This window comes from Vulpes lagopus, chromosome 12, assembly GCF_018345385.1.
Source record: "Vulpes lagopus strain Blue_001 chromosome 12, ASM1834538v1, whole genome shotgun sequence".
NCBI classification, from domain to species: domain Eukaryota; kingdom Metazoa; phylum Chordata; class Mammalia; order Carnivora; family Canidae; genus Vulpes; species Vulpes lagopus.
In genome coordinates, this window is record NC_054835.1 from 10,288,167 (window position 1) to 10,300,622 (window position 12,456).

Sequence of the window (12,456 nt, forward strand, 5' to 3'; positions counted from 1 at the left end):
GTGGGGTCCCGGGGGTGTGGCCTCGGGTTTGATCCACCCCAGGGATGCAGAGCCCCAGGCTGGTCCTCTGGCCTCCGGGAGATGTGGGTCAGAGACCCAGTGGAGAACGTGTCCCAAACGTGGCCTCTCAGGAGACGCCCACCCGGACCCGGGCTCCGGAGGGCTCTGTCATCTTTAAAACCTCAGAAACAACCAGCAAAGCGAAGACATCTCCTAATATCTTTATTGTTCCTTAGATAACGGGACGGTACAAAGTTCCCCTCTTTTTCACTGAGGATTGTACTTTCCGCGCGCTGTTGCCTCGGGCTCGTTCCTCTTTCAGTGGAAACTCGGTTTCCCTAGATAAGCCCTTCCTATCCGCAGTTACATTATTTAGATAATTTAACAAGAAGAGAGTAATTCCTTTATTATCCACATGAACTTGATAACCTCATTCTAAGGGTGAACACTGAAAAAAAAAATGTTTTTTTTTTTTTTGTCTTTTTGGAAACAAAAACCATCCACGTATTAACCCCAAACTACGGCACGGCATTTACGACATTCATTGCAAAAACTGAACACACAGAGCTACCACCTCAAGGAAACGACAGACAGACGTGGCACAGTATATCTACGGGGGACGCGAGCTCAAACAGGTGGGTGCTGCCGCCGTGCACGCCACGTCCAGCAGGCGCCAGACACGGGTCCATGGGGACGCGGAGCCTCAGTGCAGCTCGGCTAAGACACAACACGCGGTCGAGAGACAGCAGCTGTGATGAGATGAGTCCCACTAGCCTATGGTGGCCCCTGCGGACGCCGAGCGCGGCCGGCCCGCGGGCCCTCGATGACACACAGCAGGCACGTCCACCAGAGCTGAGCGCGATCTAGGGGAATGTCCATGCGACCTAACAGTGGTTGTTCTCGGGCGAGAACGGGCCAACAGTCGTTGCCTTACTTTTGTAGGTTATTTGACCAGAATGGGGGCTGGGCGGGAGCGGCTGGGGGCAGAGGGTAGGGGGACCAGGGATCTCTGGACTGCAGTTCCAGCTGCAAAGACGGGGCAGGGCGGGGGTGTGTGTGTGGGGGGTCTCTTCCCAAGTGTGTCGCCCTCTCACTCGAACCGGAGGTGCACGGACATAACGCCACCACCACACGGTGCCGGAGCCCACGCTGCTGCTGCTTTTTCCAAAATTAGTATGATTAGTATCGTTAGGTTATCTCGGCAGCCGTTCCACAGGAATGTCCGTGTGAGTGAGGACCCAGACCCTCGGCCTCCCGGGCGGGAGACGGCTACAACTCGTCAGACCGGATGACGTGGAAGAGGGTGACGTTGTACAGGATCTGGTGGCCGTTGTTCCAAGCATACAGGGCGCGGTCCTTGGGGTTGTAGTCCAACATGGAGATGTGGGAGTACTTGTTCTGGAAGGGGATGTCGATGTACTCGTAGGTCGAGGCGTTGGTCTGGTAGGCGTAGTGGACCTTGGTGCCTCCTGAGTAGCCGTTGGTGACATAGAGCGTCCCGCAGATGATGAAGGCCTCACCGGCACTGCGCTTGGGGTAGCTTGTGTTCCAGGTCTGCAGCACCTGCAGGGACACGGGGTCCAGCTTGCTGATGACGATGTTGCCGGCATTCTGGTTGGTGGCATAGACGGCCCACAGCCCGTTCTCGTCCACCATGAGGTCGATGTCCGAGTGACCGCCCCAGGCGTAGTGGTACATGTTGTTGTAGCCGGCATAGTCCAGGCTGCGCGTCTTGAGGATCGTCTCCGTCTTCAGGTCAAACCTGATGACGATGTGACTCTGGAACTTATTGAAGTAGATGGAGCCGTTGTACACCACCTGTCCCGTGCCAGACCAGGGGTGCGGGAGGCGGTGGGATGTGAAATTGTCCGTGGTCATGAAGTCGGTCATGGACTTGTACTCGCGGACAAAGCGGTTGTTGTGGTAGCCGTCCATGTACCAAACCTGTGGAGAGAGCACACCCATTAGCGGCTCTGGGGGGAAGGCAGGGGGACATGTGCGGGGCTTCTCCCCCCAGCCTCCCCTCTTCAGACTCCGTTTCATTAGCTCGGCAGCGGCCTGACCCTATGAGAAGAAGAAAGAACCAGGAGAGGATAACGAAGACAGGCAACGTCATGTCATGTCCTTCCCCTGAACCCGCAGGGCACTTGTCCAAGGGGATAGGACCGGCTCCCCTGCCTAGAACGGAGGGCCCAGTTTAGGGAAAGGATGAGAAGCACACTCTGTGAAGGGGGTCCAAGCCCTTGAGTCCACAGTTCAGGGAAGTGGGTGGCGAGAGAATCACCCCTGGGCCCCCTCTGCCTGTGCGGTGCCCAGGCAATGGGTTCCCTGCGCTCTCCCTGGCCAAGGACACAGCAGGTGCTCACACTTATTTGGGGAAGGAAGGAACGCCATCAGTGTATGAACCCCAGAGCCAGCAAGACAGCGGTGCTGGAAGAGGAGAACACTCGCAGCCCCAGGCGGCTCCTGTGATGTGGGGACCCATCGCCAAGGGCGCCAGGACAGGGCCTCTCATCCCACCAGGCTGTCACTGAGGCCCAGACTGGGTCGCCCGCGTCTGCGGGGCAGAAAGGCATTAACATGGCATGTGGGGCTCAGCACCTGGCATCACTATCACATTCAACCCCGGGGGCCTCCACTCTAAGAGAAATGAGGGTTTTGTGCATGGCCCAGAGTGTCACAAGTCACCAAGATAACAAACCCAGAGGTGGCCCACGTTTGGGGTTACAGAGGAAGAGATTTCCGATTATTGCTTAAATGCCAGTTGACTTGAAAACTGTCTAGACTTTGTACAAAACGCTTTAGTCATTTTCAACCAATATGGGAGCAAATTAGAAAGCAATGCAGTTACTCAGAGGAAAATCTGCCGGGCTAACGCCATCCCCAGTGCATCTGTCTGGCAATAAGACAGCTGCTTTATCCATCAAGGCTCTGCTGGCTGCGGGAGAGATTACGGATGCTGGGCTTTCAGACACAGCATTAGACATGCGTTAAAAATTTAAAAAAAAAAAAATCCTAACCTTGTTCCTGAGGCATCCATTTGGATGCTGAGAGGCAGATGCGCTTTTTGTTTTTAATGAGATTAAAAAAAAAAAAAAAACAAAACGAAAAAAAACTAGGTCTCTTTTGAGGCTTTTATTACCCTTAGCCCCCACAGACCAGCCCACGGTAATGCGGGTCTCGGATTAGAATGGGCGAGCACAGTGCTGCGGGGGGGCTCTGGAGGCCCTGATCACACCCTCCTGTCTCTCCACTTGGCTTTCTCCTGAGACAGGGAGCTCACTGCTTCCTCCAAGACGGGGTTCCAACATTGCCCCCTCTAGCCCTCCCCTGACCCATGCCCGCAGCGACTGGCTCTCTCCCGCTCAGCACAGAGAGCACTCCTGAATGTGTGCAAACACCTCCTCCCCCACGAGTAGGCCTGAGACACAGGGGACCCCCAGGGTCTGGTGCCTCCCTCCCGGGGTGGGGGAGATGGGTGAAATGGGCACCGAATTGCTCAGGATTTGTAAACTGTCTCTTTTTCCCTGGAAATTAGCAAATTGGACGTAGGGCACAAGGCTTCTGGAAAATGCAATTTAGGCTGGGAGGGGAAATCAGTACAAGGCCCTGAGTGTTTAACAACCACAGCTGTTGGCCTGTGGCTGTAAGACACAAAAGAAGGCAGACCATCGCAGCCCTGAGGGACCCTGAGATAAGGGATCCCCTCCTTCCCAGTAGGCACCCCCTCTGGGTTCACTCCGATCTCTGGATTGGAATGCCTCATTCTCCCCTCTCGTCCAAGTCCCAAGTTCACACAGAATCCCATCACCCCCAGGAGGCCTCACCCAACTCCCCGGCCTCGTCCAGAACCCCCATATCTAAACTCCTAGAGCTGGAACCTGGTGGCCCTCTGAGCCCCTGGGCACGCTCACTTCCCAGGACGATCGGATCGGACTCTAGAGATGGGGGCAGGTATGCGTGTTGGTTAAAACTTCCTGGAGATGCCAATGTGCAGGCAAGGCTGGACCCTCTGGCTTGGTGCCTGAGCGGTCTTGTTATTGACCTGGGCCCCACTGCCCTGGTGATGCTGTCACGTCCTGACTGTTCCCCAGGCCTGGTGCTGCCTGATTGAACCTTCTAGAACTTTACTCCAGACCATCACTCCTCTATGAACCTGACCCCTCAGCTCCAGGCTCCTCCGTGCAGCATCTGGCTGCCTCTGCACCTGCCAGGCCAAGTCCCTGGCTCGGACACCCCCAGTCTGGTGCCTCCCACCTCCACTGATCAAGCTCACTCCTTGGAGGGCATTTCCTAGACTCCCCTGCACCCCCAGGCAGGAAGGTCTCAATTTTGTAGTGGATGACTGGTCACCCCCAGAAGATATGTCCACATTCAGGAACCTGTAAATATGACCATTATTTAGAAAAGAGAGCTTTGCAGATGTCATGAAGGATCCCAGGATAGATGAGGGTGGGCCCTAAATCCAATGAGTGGTGTCTTAAGAGAAGCGACATAGGCACAGAGGGCCTGGCCTCTCTGGCAGCTGGCCTGGGACATCTACGGTGAAGCCAGCCAACGGGAGGGAAGGTGGCGTGGACTCCAGAAGGGTGGTCCACAGGCAGAGTCAGGGGAGGGGGTCTTCGGGGGGGGGGCACAGGCTGGCATCAGTGCCATCAGAAGCAGGTGGACCAGTTACCACTGAGAGAAGGCAGCTTCTGGACATGGTAGAGGGACACTAAAGTCCAGCATAGAGCCAGGCACACAGCTAGTGCTTAATAAAGGACTCGAGGAAGGAAGGGTGCAAAGGGAGCCTGAGCTAACCTAGTTGTGGCAGTTCAGTGAAAAGGCATCGGGAAGGTGTGGGGATGCAGCGGCCGTACCCACTCCTCGCGGCCTCCGAGGCGGGCACCCACCAGGAACCCTCTGCGTGGCGCTCCCTGCCCCCCACCCCCTGCCCTGCACCCCCTGCCTCTGACCACGCCCCTGAGGCAGCATGCCCCGAAGCTGACGTGGATTCTTGTTTCCCTTTGGAGCAAGTTACTGGTTTCCTAGGTGTGGAGGGAGAATAAAAAAGATCAAAACAAAACAGCTCTCTTCCAGATCAATGGCGGGGTCGGGGGACGTGTCCCTCGCGGGCTGGGAGCGGGATGTGGCTGTGCTGAGCACACGGCTCAGAATGGCCCAGGCCACAGGGCTGCAGGGCAGAGCTGCCAAAGGCCCCCGAAGCTCAGTGTCCCCACCAGTGAGCTCCTCCCTTTCCCTTGCAGGCAGCTCCCATGACAGCCTCCTCCCGCTGCCCCTTCTCCAAAGGCTCCATCCATCACCAGGGCCTCCTTTTCTGGAGGGTGATGGAGTCATCAAGCAGAGAACAGGTGTCTAATTATCAAGAGCATCCACCACCCCTCAACAGCTTTGTGAGCCGACATCCTCCCTGTCTGGGGCAGGCAAATAGCCTGCCTTCCAGGAGCCCCGATACTTGGGATCTGAAAAGAGATCTGAGCAGTGCTCTTTCTGGCAGCGGGGCCAGAGGCTTGCGTGTGATGTTGGATGTGGACACAAGCGCCTGGGCCCGGGTATGTGGGGCATGCGTGGTGGGCAGGCAGCCTGCAGGTGGTAGGGGGGCAGGGGGCAGTCTGGGGGTGCCTAGCCTGGAGCCTGGCGCCTGCTGTAGATACTTGTTAATGAAACCACTGACCAGCCTTTCCCAGGACCGTGGGCATGATACTGGACTGGGGTTTTCTCATCAAACAGCAGAGGTAAGGGTGACTGACCTCCACACCGGCAGGTGACCGGAGGGTCACTGGAGGCCCAACCTGGACAGGCAGGCAGAGGGCTCCGCTGAGGGCCAGGCACGTGCATTGGGGCACTACCACCAGCCTCTCTCATGTTAACTATCAATGCGCACACAGAAAGGCTTAGTTGTGCCAGCACAGAGCCCTGCTGTCTCACCGTCACCAAACCCGGAACAGAGCCGGGGTTCCCCGGGAGGGTGTGGACTGGAAGACCAACCGGGATAACAGCCCATTAGACGGTCACAGAACTAGCAAGCATCAGCTAACTGTCCCCACTTAGAACATAAAACAGAAACCACCCTATGAGAAAGGAGAGAACATGAATGGAAAAAGAGAGTGTGACAAAACTCTGGGAATCGAACAAGGGGAAGTAGAAGGGGAGGTGGGGGAGATGGGGTGACTGGGTGACAGGCACTGAGGGGGGCAGTTGACGGATGAGCACTGGGTATCACACTATATGTTGGCAAATTGAACTCCAATAAAAAAAAAAGAAACCACCCCATGAACACCTGTCTGCACTCGCACCCTGGGTTTGCAGTCCTGGGTCGGGCCCTCCAGTATCCTCTGCCGCCCAGGCTGGAATGAGCTCCAGAGAGGCGCTGCGCTGCCTGCCTGCGCTGGGGGCAGGAGGGGAGATACACAGATCAGGGGCCTCCAGAGGGCCCGTGGCCACGGCCCCTCGCCCACCAACGTCCCAAGAGAAAGTGAGCTGCCACCTCAAGTCCGAAATGCAAGAGACATTGCTTCCTGTTGCCCAGCAGGCCTGGCAGTGGGAGAGGGGGGCTGCAGAGACCAGAAATCTGGGAGAGAGGAAGTGACCCTGACCCTTCCCTTCCCAGTAAGAGTCCTCCAGACAAGGCCCAGAAGTCCCTCTCTGAATCCCACCCGGAAAAAGAGTAGAGTAGTTTTTTTTTTTTTAAAGTGATCAGTTTGTAAACATCCTGTAAGCCCCTGAAAACCAGGGGGTGGGTAGGAGTCACCCCAGACTGTGGCGAGTTCACCCGGGGCTTAGCCAGTGAGAGGGCGCATGGCCAGAGGACACATGGCCCAGATGGCGTCCCTGCATTCAGCCGGCTGGCCTTCCCCCACACCCCAGGGAGGCTCCCAGGAGGTCACACCCCAGGCCCTACTTTTCTTTCCTTTTCCGAGTTTTTTACTCAGGGAGGAAATGTCTGGGGAAAAAAGAACATGGTCTCTTCCCTAAATCAAAGGGGAACACGGGTTTCCATCAGCCTTGAAAGGAGTAACACGTGAGACACAAATGAGATGCCTTTAAACTAAGAAAGGCTCCTAATGGGTGCTCCTCCTGGAGCACAGGTGGGGCTGGGAGTGTCTGGAAGGTCCCGGATGCAGAGCCAGACTCTGGCTCCCCTCCCCTGTTCTCCAGCTGGAGACGGTTTGCAGGGGTCCACCTGTCCTGACAATTACCATCTTTCCCATATCGGTTCCCACCCCTGTGGTCTGTGACCTCAGCCAGTACCTGAGCCCCTCCCTGAAGCTGCGGGGAACAAACCCCCAGGGGTGCCCAGCTGCGCTCAAGCCACAAACGCTTGAGTGGGTGTCCAGGTAGGTGGGCACTGAAGTGAGGGCCAGATATTCGGGGGATGGAGACCTAGGCCTGGGCTCGGTGCAGGAGGCACTTACCCTGTTATCACCTTCTGGGGCCAGAGGATCTGTCATCCAGGACCCGAACCTTGAGCCAGAGGTCTTGACAGTCACAGGGTCGCTGATGCCCGTCAGCTTGCCACAGGCTGGAAGACAGTGCACAGCACAGGACAGTGAGTCCTCTGGCCAGACCCCGACCATCCACTGCAGGAGGATGTGGTGACACACGCAGCCCCAAAGGCCAGAGAAGCCCCCCTCCTCCCCCAAACAGAGCCACTGAGGCCAGGCTGGGCAGGGAGGGGGAGGAACAGCCGCCCTGCCACCCCTCGCACCCCCGGCCTCATGCCCTCTGTCCTGAGAGGCCTTGGGGGTAGAGGTGGAGGTGGAGGTGCTACAGCAGCACATGTGGAGGACCAGCCTCGCTAGGACACAGTTTCCTTCTCTGGGCAGTGGGCACAGCAGCCGCCCCAGCCTCTAAGGCTGCAGGACAGAGAGCATCCCTGGTCCCCAGGTTGTTAGGCTCCAGGCAGGGCCCCGGGCAGGGCTCCACCTGTTCCTGAGGCACCTCTTTGGGAGGCACCCCCGGGCCTGCACCCTTCAGCCAGTTAGAACCGGAGTAGGGGAAAGGCCAATTCCGCCCCTTTGCTGGAGACCCTGAGAGCGTCCCCTGCAGGGGGAGAAGGTCCCTTCTGCTTGGGGGAACCCTGCGGCCAGAAGGCAGGGACTCCCGAGGCACTGACGGACGAGCAGGGCAGCAGGACAGATGGGGCCTCGAATGCGGCCTCAGCCCCAACCGGATCACAGACGCAGGCCTGGAGGGACTCAGGGCCACGCCAGCACGGGACACAGCAGAGGCTGGGATCCAGTGCTCCCTGCCCAGCGCCCTTCCCACAGCCCCGCCGGCCTGCTCGGTGCACCTGCCAGCCCAGCCCCTCCACTCCCGCCCGACACCAGCCTTGTGCACTGCCACTTAGGTCTTCCAGGATAAGTGAGCCCCAGCCTGGAGAGCCAAGGCGTTCCTGCACCATGGCAGCCGGATCAGCACGTGGACACAGTGCACTCAGCAAGGTCCCTGGAAGATCCGGGAGCTTTCAGAAGATTGTCAGTGACTTAACCCGGGGACACCGTTTAGCTGGGATAATCCCACAAAGCAAAGGGTGGGCCGGGCCTCAGAAGCTGGTCTCTGTTTATGAACTTAAAGCATTAGCATCATCACACAGGACAGACCCCCAACACCCCAGCCCAGTGCCTGGGGTCCCTGTCTCCCCATCTCCTCGTGCTGGTGGGGGGACACAGAGGCTGCAGGGAGGGACAAGAGCTGTCCGCAGGTGCAGGTAGGAGCGGGGCTGGCTTTGCACCCAAATCCCTGTCGGTGGCACCGCCCTGCTCACGCGTGGCCGCTGTCTTCGGTCCACACCTATTTTTACCAGCCTATCCCTCCCCACTTTCCAGATTTCCTGTCTGTGCCACTTTCAGGAGCAATCGTGTGCTCTCCCACATAAATATGGTCCCCTCACAGCCCGCGGTTTCCTGGCAGAACTCATGGCTCGTGGGGCTGGTGGCATGTCTGCAGGCGTGCCAGGTCCCTGCTAAGAATGCCAGCAAGCTCGCTGGGCTCCTGTCTGTGGGAGGACAAGGGGATGGAGGAAGGCTCAGGGGTCTGCAGCATTTACAGGGACAGGAAGACCAAGGAGGTGGTCAGGGCTGGTGACCCCTGCGCTCTCTTGGTTCTTATGACCTGGGGACTCCGGGCTGCCTCCGGGAGACAGCAGCTTCTCTGAACTGGGGTGGGAATCGGGAGATGTTGACAGGGGCCACCTCCAGCCACCAGGGGCCAGCGGTCCTGCTGGCAGCCTGGAAGGAGGTGCCGTCACCCCCAGGGGTGTCATGGCTCAGGGAGCTTCGTGGGCCCGTGGGTTTTCCATCCAATAGCACACGATGGGACCAGGTGCCACACAGTGTGATGCCAACTCAAGTCTGCGCAGCCACAGCCCCTGTGCTAGATGACTTCTCCGAAGGAGACCAGATGTCTGTCCTCCACATCACACCTGGCAGGTGAAGATGGTGGGCCAGCACCCCAGCTCCACTCGGATGCCTGGCCCTTCCCACCTCCATGCCTTTGCCCAGCCTGTTCCTCCACCTGGCAGGCCCCTCCACCCACCCTCCCACCTGTCCTGGATCGTTGGCCCAAACCCATGCCTCTGCCTTTGGAACACCACCCACCTGGTCCTCACTGACTCATGCTGGCCACCACACATTTCCTGGGGCCTCAGACCCCTGCGTCCAGGTCTTGCTGCCCGAGGCCACAAGCTTGTTGCACTCTTACTATTGCCTCAAGGCTCCGCCTGCGGGATTGGCCATGAACGAGCGAGTGAATCATCTCCCAGGTACTTAAAGGTAAAATGATTCACGTCTCAGAAAACCCTCACACGTCTGTCCTTCCCCACACACCCCGGCAGAGGGGATGGGAGGTGACGCAGGGTCACCCTCCTCCAACTCTGGCACAGATAGTTTCTTTTTTCCATAAGCACAGGGGGTAGCTGTGGGGGGAGCTTCTAGAAGGGTGCCTGATGCTCAGTGGACATAGCGGCTGCTCTCCCGACCATGGGTTCAGAATAAAGATGTGGAGAACAGTCGGTGTCAGGGCTGCTTTGGACCTCCTGCCCCACTGCGTCCTGCCTACTGGGGGCTTTGGGCCAACGCAGGGACACAGGTTGCAGGTCAGGTATGATCTGGAGGGGGAGGCTCTGAGGTAGCGCCAGCCCCCGGCCTTCCCAGGGCTGAAGTTTGCCTCTCACTCCGGTGCTCCTGGCGCCACGGGCAGAGCACCAGCCTCCCCAGCCCCTTGGAGGGATCAGAGTGTAAAGAAAAGGGTCTGGCTGGCCTGGGAGCCCCGCTCTTCCAACCACTGGCTGCAGGCTCAGGTCTCCAGGGCTTACAGGGCTGCAGGCTGCCCTCCCCCCGCCCCCCCCCCCCCCCGGCTTGAGTCAGGGAGTTATTTTTGGTTCTCTGTCCAGACTGGTTCTGCCAAGACCTCAGGAGCTAACAGGATCTATAAAAGCCCCATGGCAGAGCCTCATGGAGAAGTCTTGGCACATTCAGTTCAGGAAAGTGTCCCTCTCCGTCACGAGGGCTCAGGATGTGCGTAAGGAGGGGAGGAGGCTGCACCTTGAGCAGGTGCAGCTTAAAGGAGGTGGAGCTCCAGGGCCAGCGCTCCCAGCTGGGAGGGCCTGGCAGCCCTTGAGAGCCCAGGACCAGAGCACAGGACGGGTCTCAGTGGGGAGGACACCTTGCAAAGCCAGGAGCCGGGACAAAGCAGTGCCCTGCAGATGAAATCATTCACCTCTTGCTATTCCTAGAAGGAATCCACTTCTGAACAACAGACGGGACAGTCTCCACAGGGAGCCCTGAGCAGGCCCAGGGTGGCAAGCCCACCAAGGGACCAGGGCACAGATCAGAGTGAGGGGCCCAGAGCCCCGTAGCAGGCAGTCTGGGCTCTGGGCTTCTGTTCTCCCTTGGTCCCAGCTTTTATCCCTGGTGGACTGGGAACTAGTGCAAAGCTGGGAGCTTGGGCAGACATACGTCCTTGCAGGTGTGTTGCAGGTGCAACAACCCGAGGACGGAGCAGACCTCACGCAAGCTGCACACACGGACCCAGAGCCTGGGAGCGGCACCAGGAGACCCCTCACCAGGCACAACTCCGAGTGCTTCCTGGGAGGACTTCAGAAGGGGAAGCCTGCCCTGCCAGGATCCCTCTTAGGTCAAAACGTGAGCGGCACATCAGGTGTGGGCTTGCTTCTTTCCCATGGGGGCTTCCACAGGCGGGGGCATCCCAAACTCAGCTCTTGGATCCTCCACTGAATGCAAAACCCACTTGTGCTACTTATCATCACCCATGCCAGCCGCGCCCTCCCCCAGCCCCTCCAGGCCCCTGGGTGCAGGTCAGGGCCCATCCCTCTGCCTTCCTGAACCTGCCGCATCTCGAGGGCTAGAGAAGAGGAAGGAGCCTTCAGACCTGCCTCCCCCAGGAAGGAGCACCCAGGATGTTGTACCAAGGCAAAGCACCCTGCCCTGACACCTAAACTGGAGAGACGTCTACACGCTGGTGGTTATCAACGGGGATGCTGGGCTGGTGGGGAGGCTGAAGCCCACCGGGCTTCATTCACTTGTGTTCTCAGTGGAAAGGAGACTCCTAGAGGTTCTGATGCCGGGGCTCTGGGTGTCAGGGCACTTCCTTTCCACCCAGGATGGTGTAACTCAGCTAAAACTCAGCTCTTCCCCCACCCCACTGCCCCCGTTGTACAGACAAGAATATTGAGGCCTGAAGCTAACCAGGCACAGGAGATGCTCAGAGCATATTGGTGTATGAACAGCATCTTGCCTTCGATCCTGAGTCTCTGGCTCAGTCAGTTGGGCTTCTGGGTCATTTGCCTCGGCAGGTTCTCCATGGGGTGACAGTGAACTCTCATGCCCCAGCCTGGGGGACAGGGTCCCTAGGCAGCTCTGGCACTCCCCTGTCTGGAAACCAGGGGAGCTCAGGGGAGTGGTCAGAGGCTGCCTTCCTTGCAGAGGATGCCCAGAGATGCTGAGCCTCACCTCCAGTTTTAGAAATGGAGTTTCAGAGTCATTTCCGGCTGAGCATCTGGGAAAAACATATGATCCCATAGATAGAGGAATCTTTGCAAATAGAAACAGAAAACAAACAGAATCTTCTTTTTTCCCTGTGTATGTTTTGGGATCAGGAATTATCCGTCATGTTAACCTAAAGAGAAGGTGGCCACAGGGAGGGAACCCACTGAAAGCACTCTGCGGGGAGCTTCAGCGTCTACACCGGGGAGGAGACTTCAGATCAAGGAGCCAAGGCTCTGAGAGAGCGGGATGGGGGGTGGGGTGGGTGGGTGGGCAGGCTACCAGGAGGAGGCTACATCCTGCAGGGGCCCCAACCCCTGGAACAGCTGTCGGTGCAGAGGGGAGGGGGCCCCAGAGTGCAGGAGGCGGGCTCCTCTGCTCTATGCTCAGGGGACCTCCAAGCAAGCAAACAGGCTGCTAAGGTGCTGCCCATTTGTGAAGCTGAAAT

General features: G+C 58.2%; 1 protein-coding gene across 2 annotated transcripts in view; it reads right to left on the reverse strand.

The window, feature by feature from the left end:
• Positions 1–205: 205 nt before the first annotated feature.
• The window catches only part of OLFM1 (olfactomedin 1), a 37,461-nt gene continuing 25,210 nt past the window's right edge, over positions 206–12,456 (reverse strand). For both annotated transcript variants that reach the window (XM_041726872.1, XM_041726871.1), the window contains exons 5-6: positions 7,419–7,525; positions 206–1,944 (exon numbers count right to left, since the gene is read on the reverse strand). In XM_041726872.1, coding sequence (XP_041582806.1) covers positions 1,270–1,944; positions 7,419–7,525 — 782 coding nt within the window. In that variant the 3' untranslated portion in view covers positions 206–1,269. The remainder of the gene's footprint in view (positions 1,945–7,418; positions 7,526–12,456) is intronic.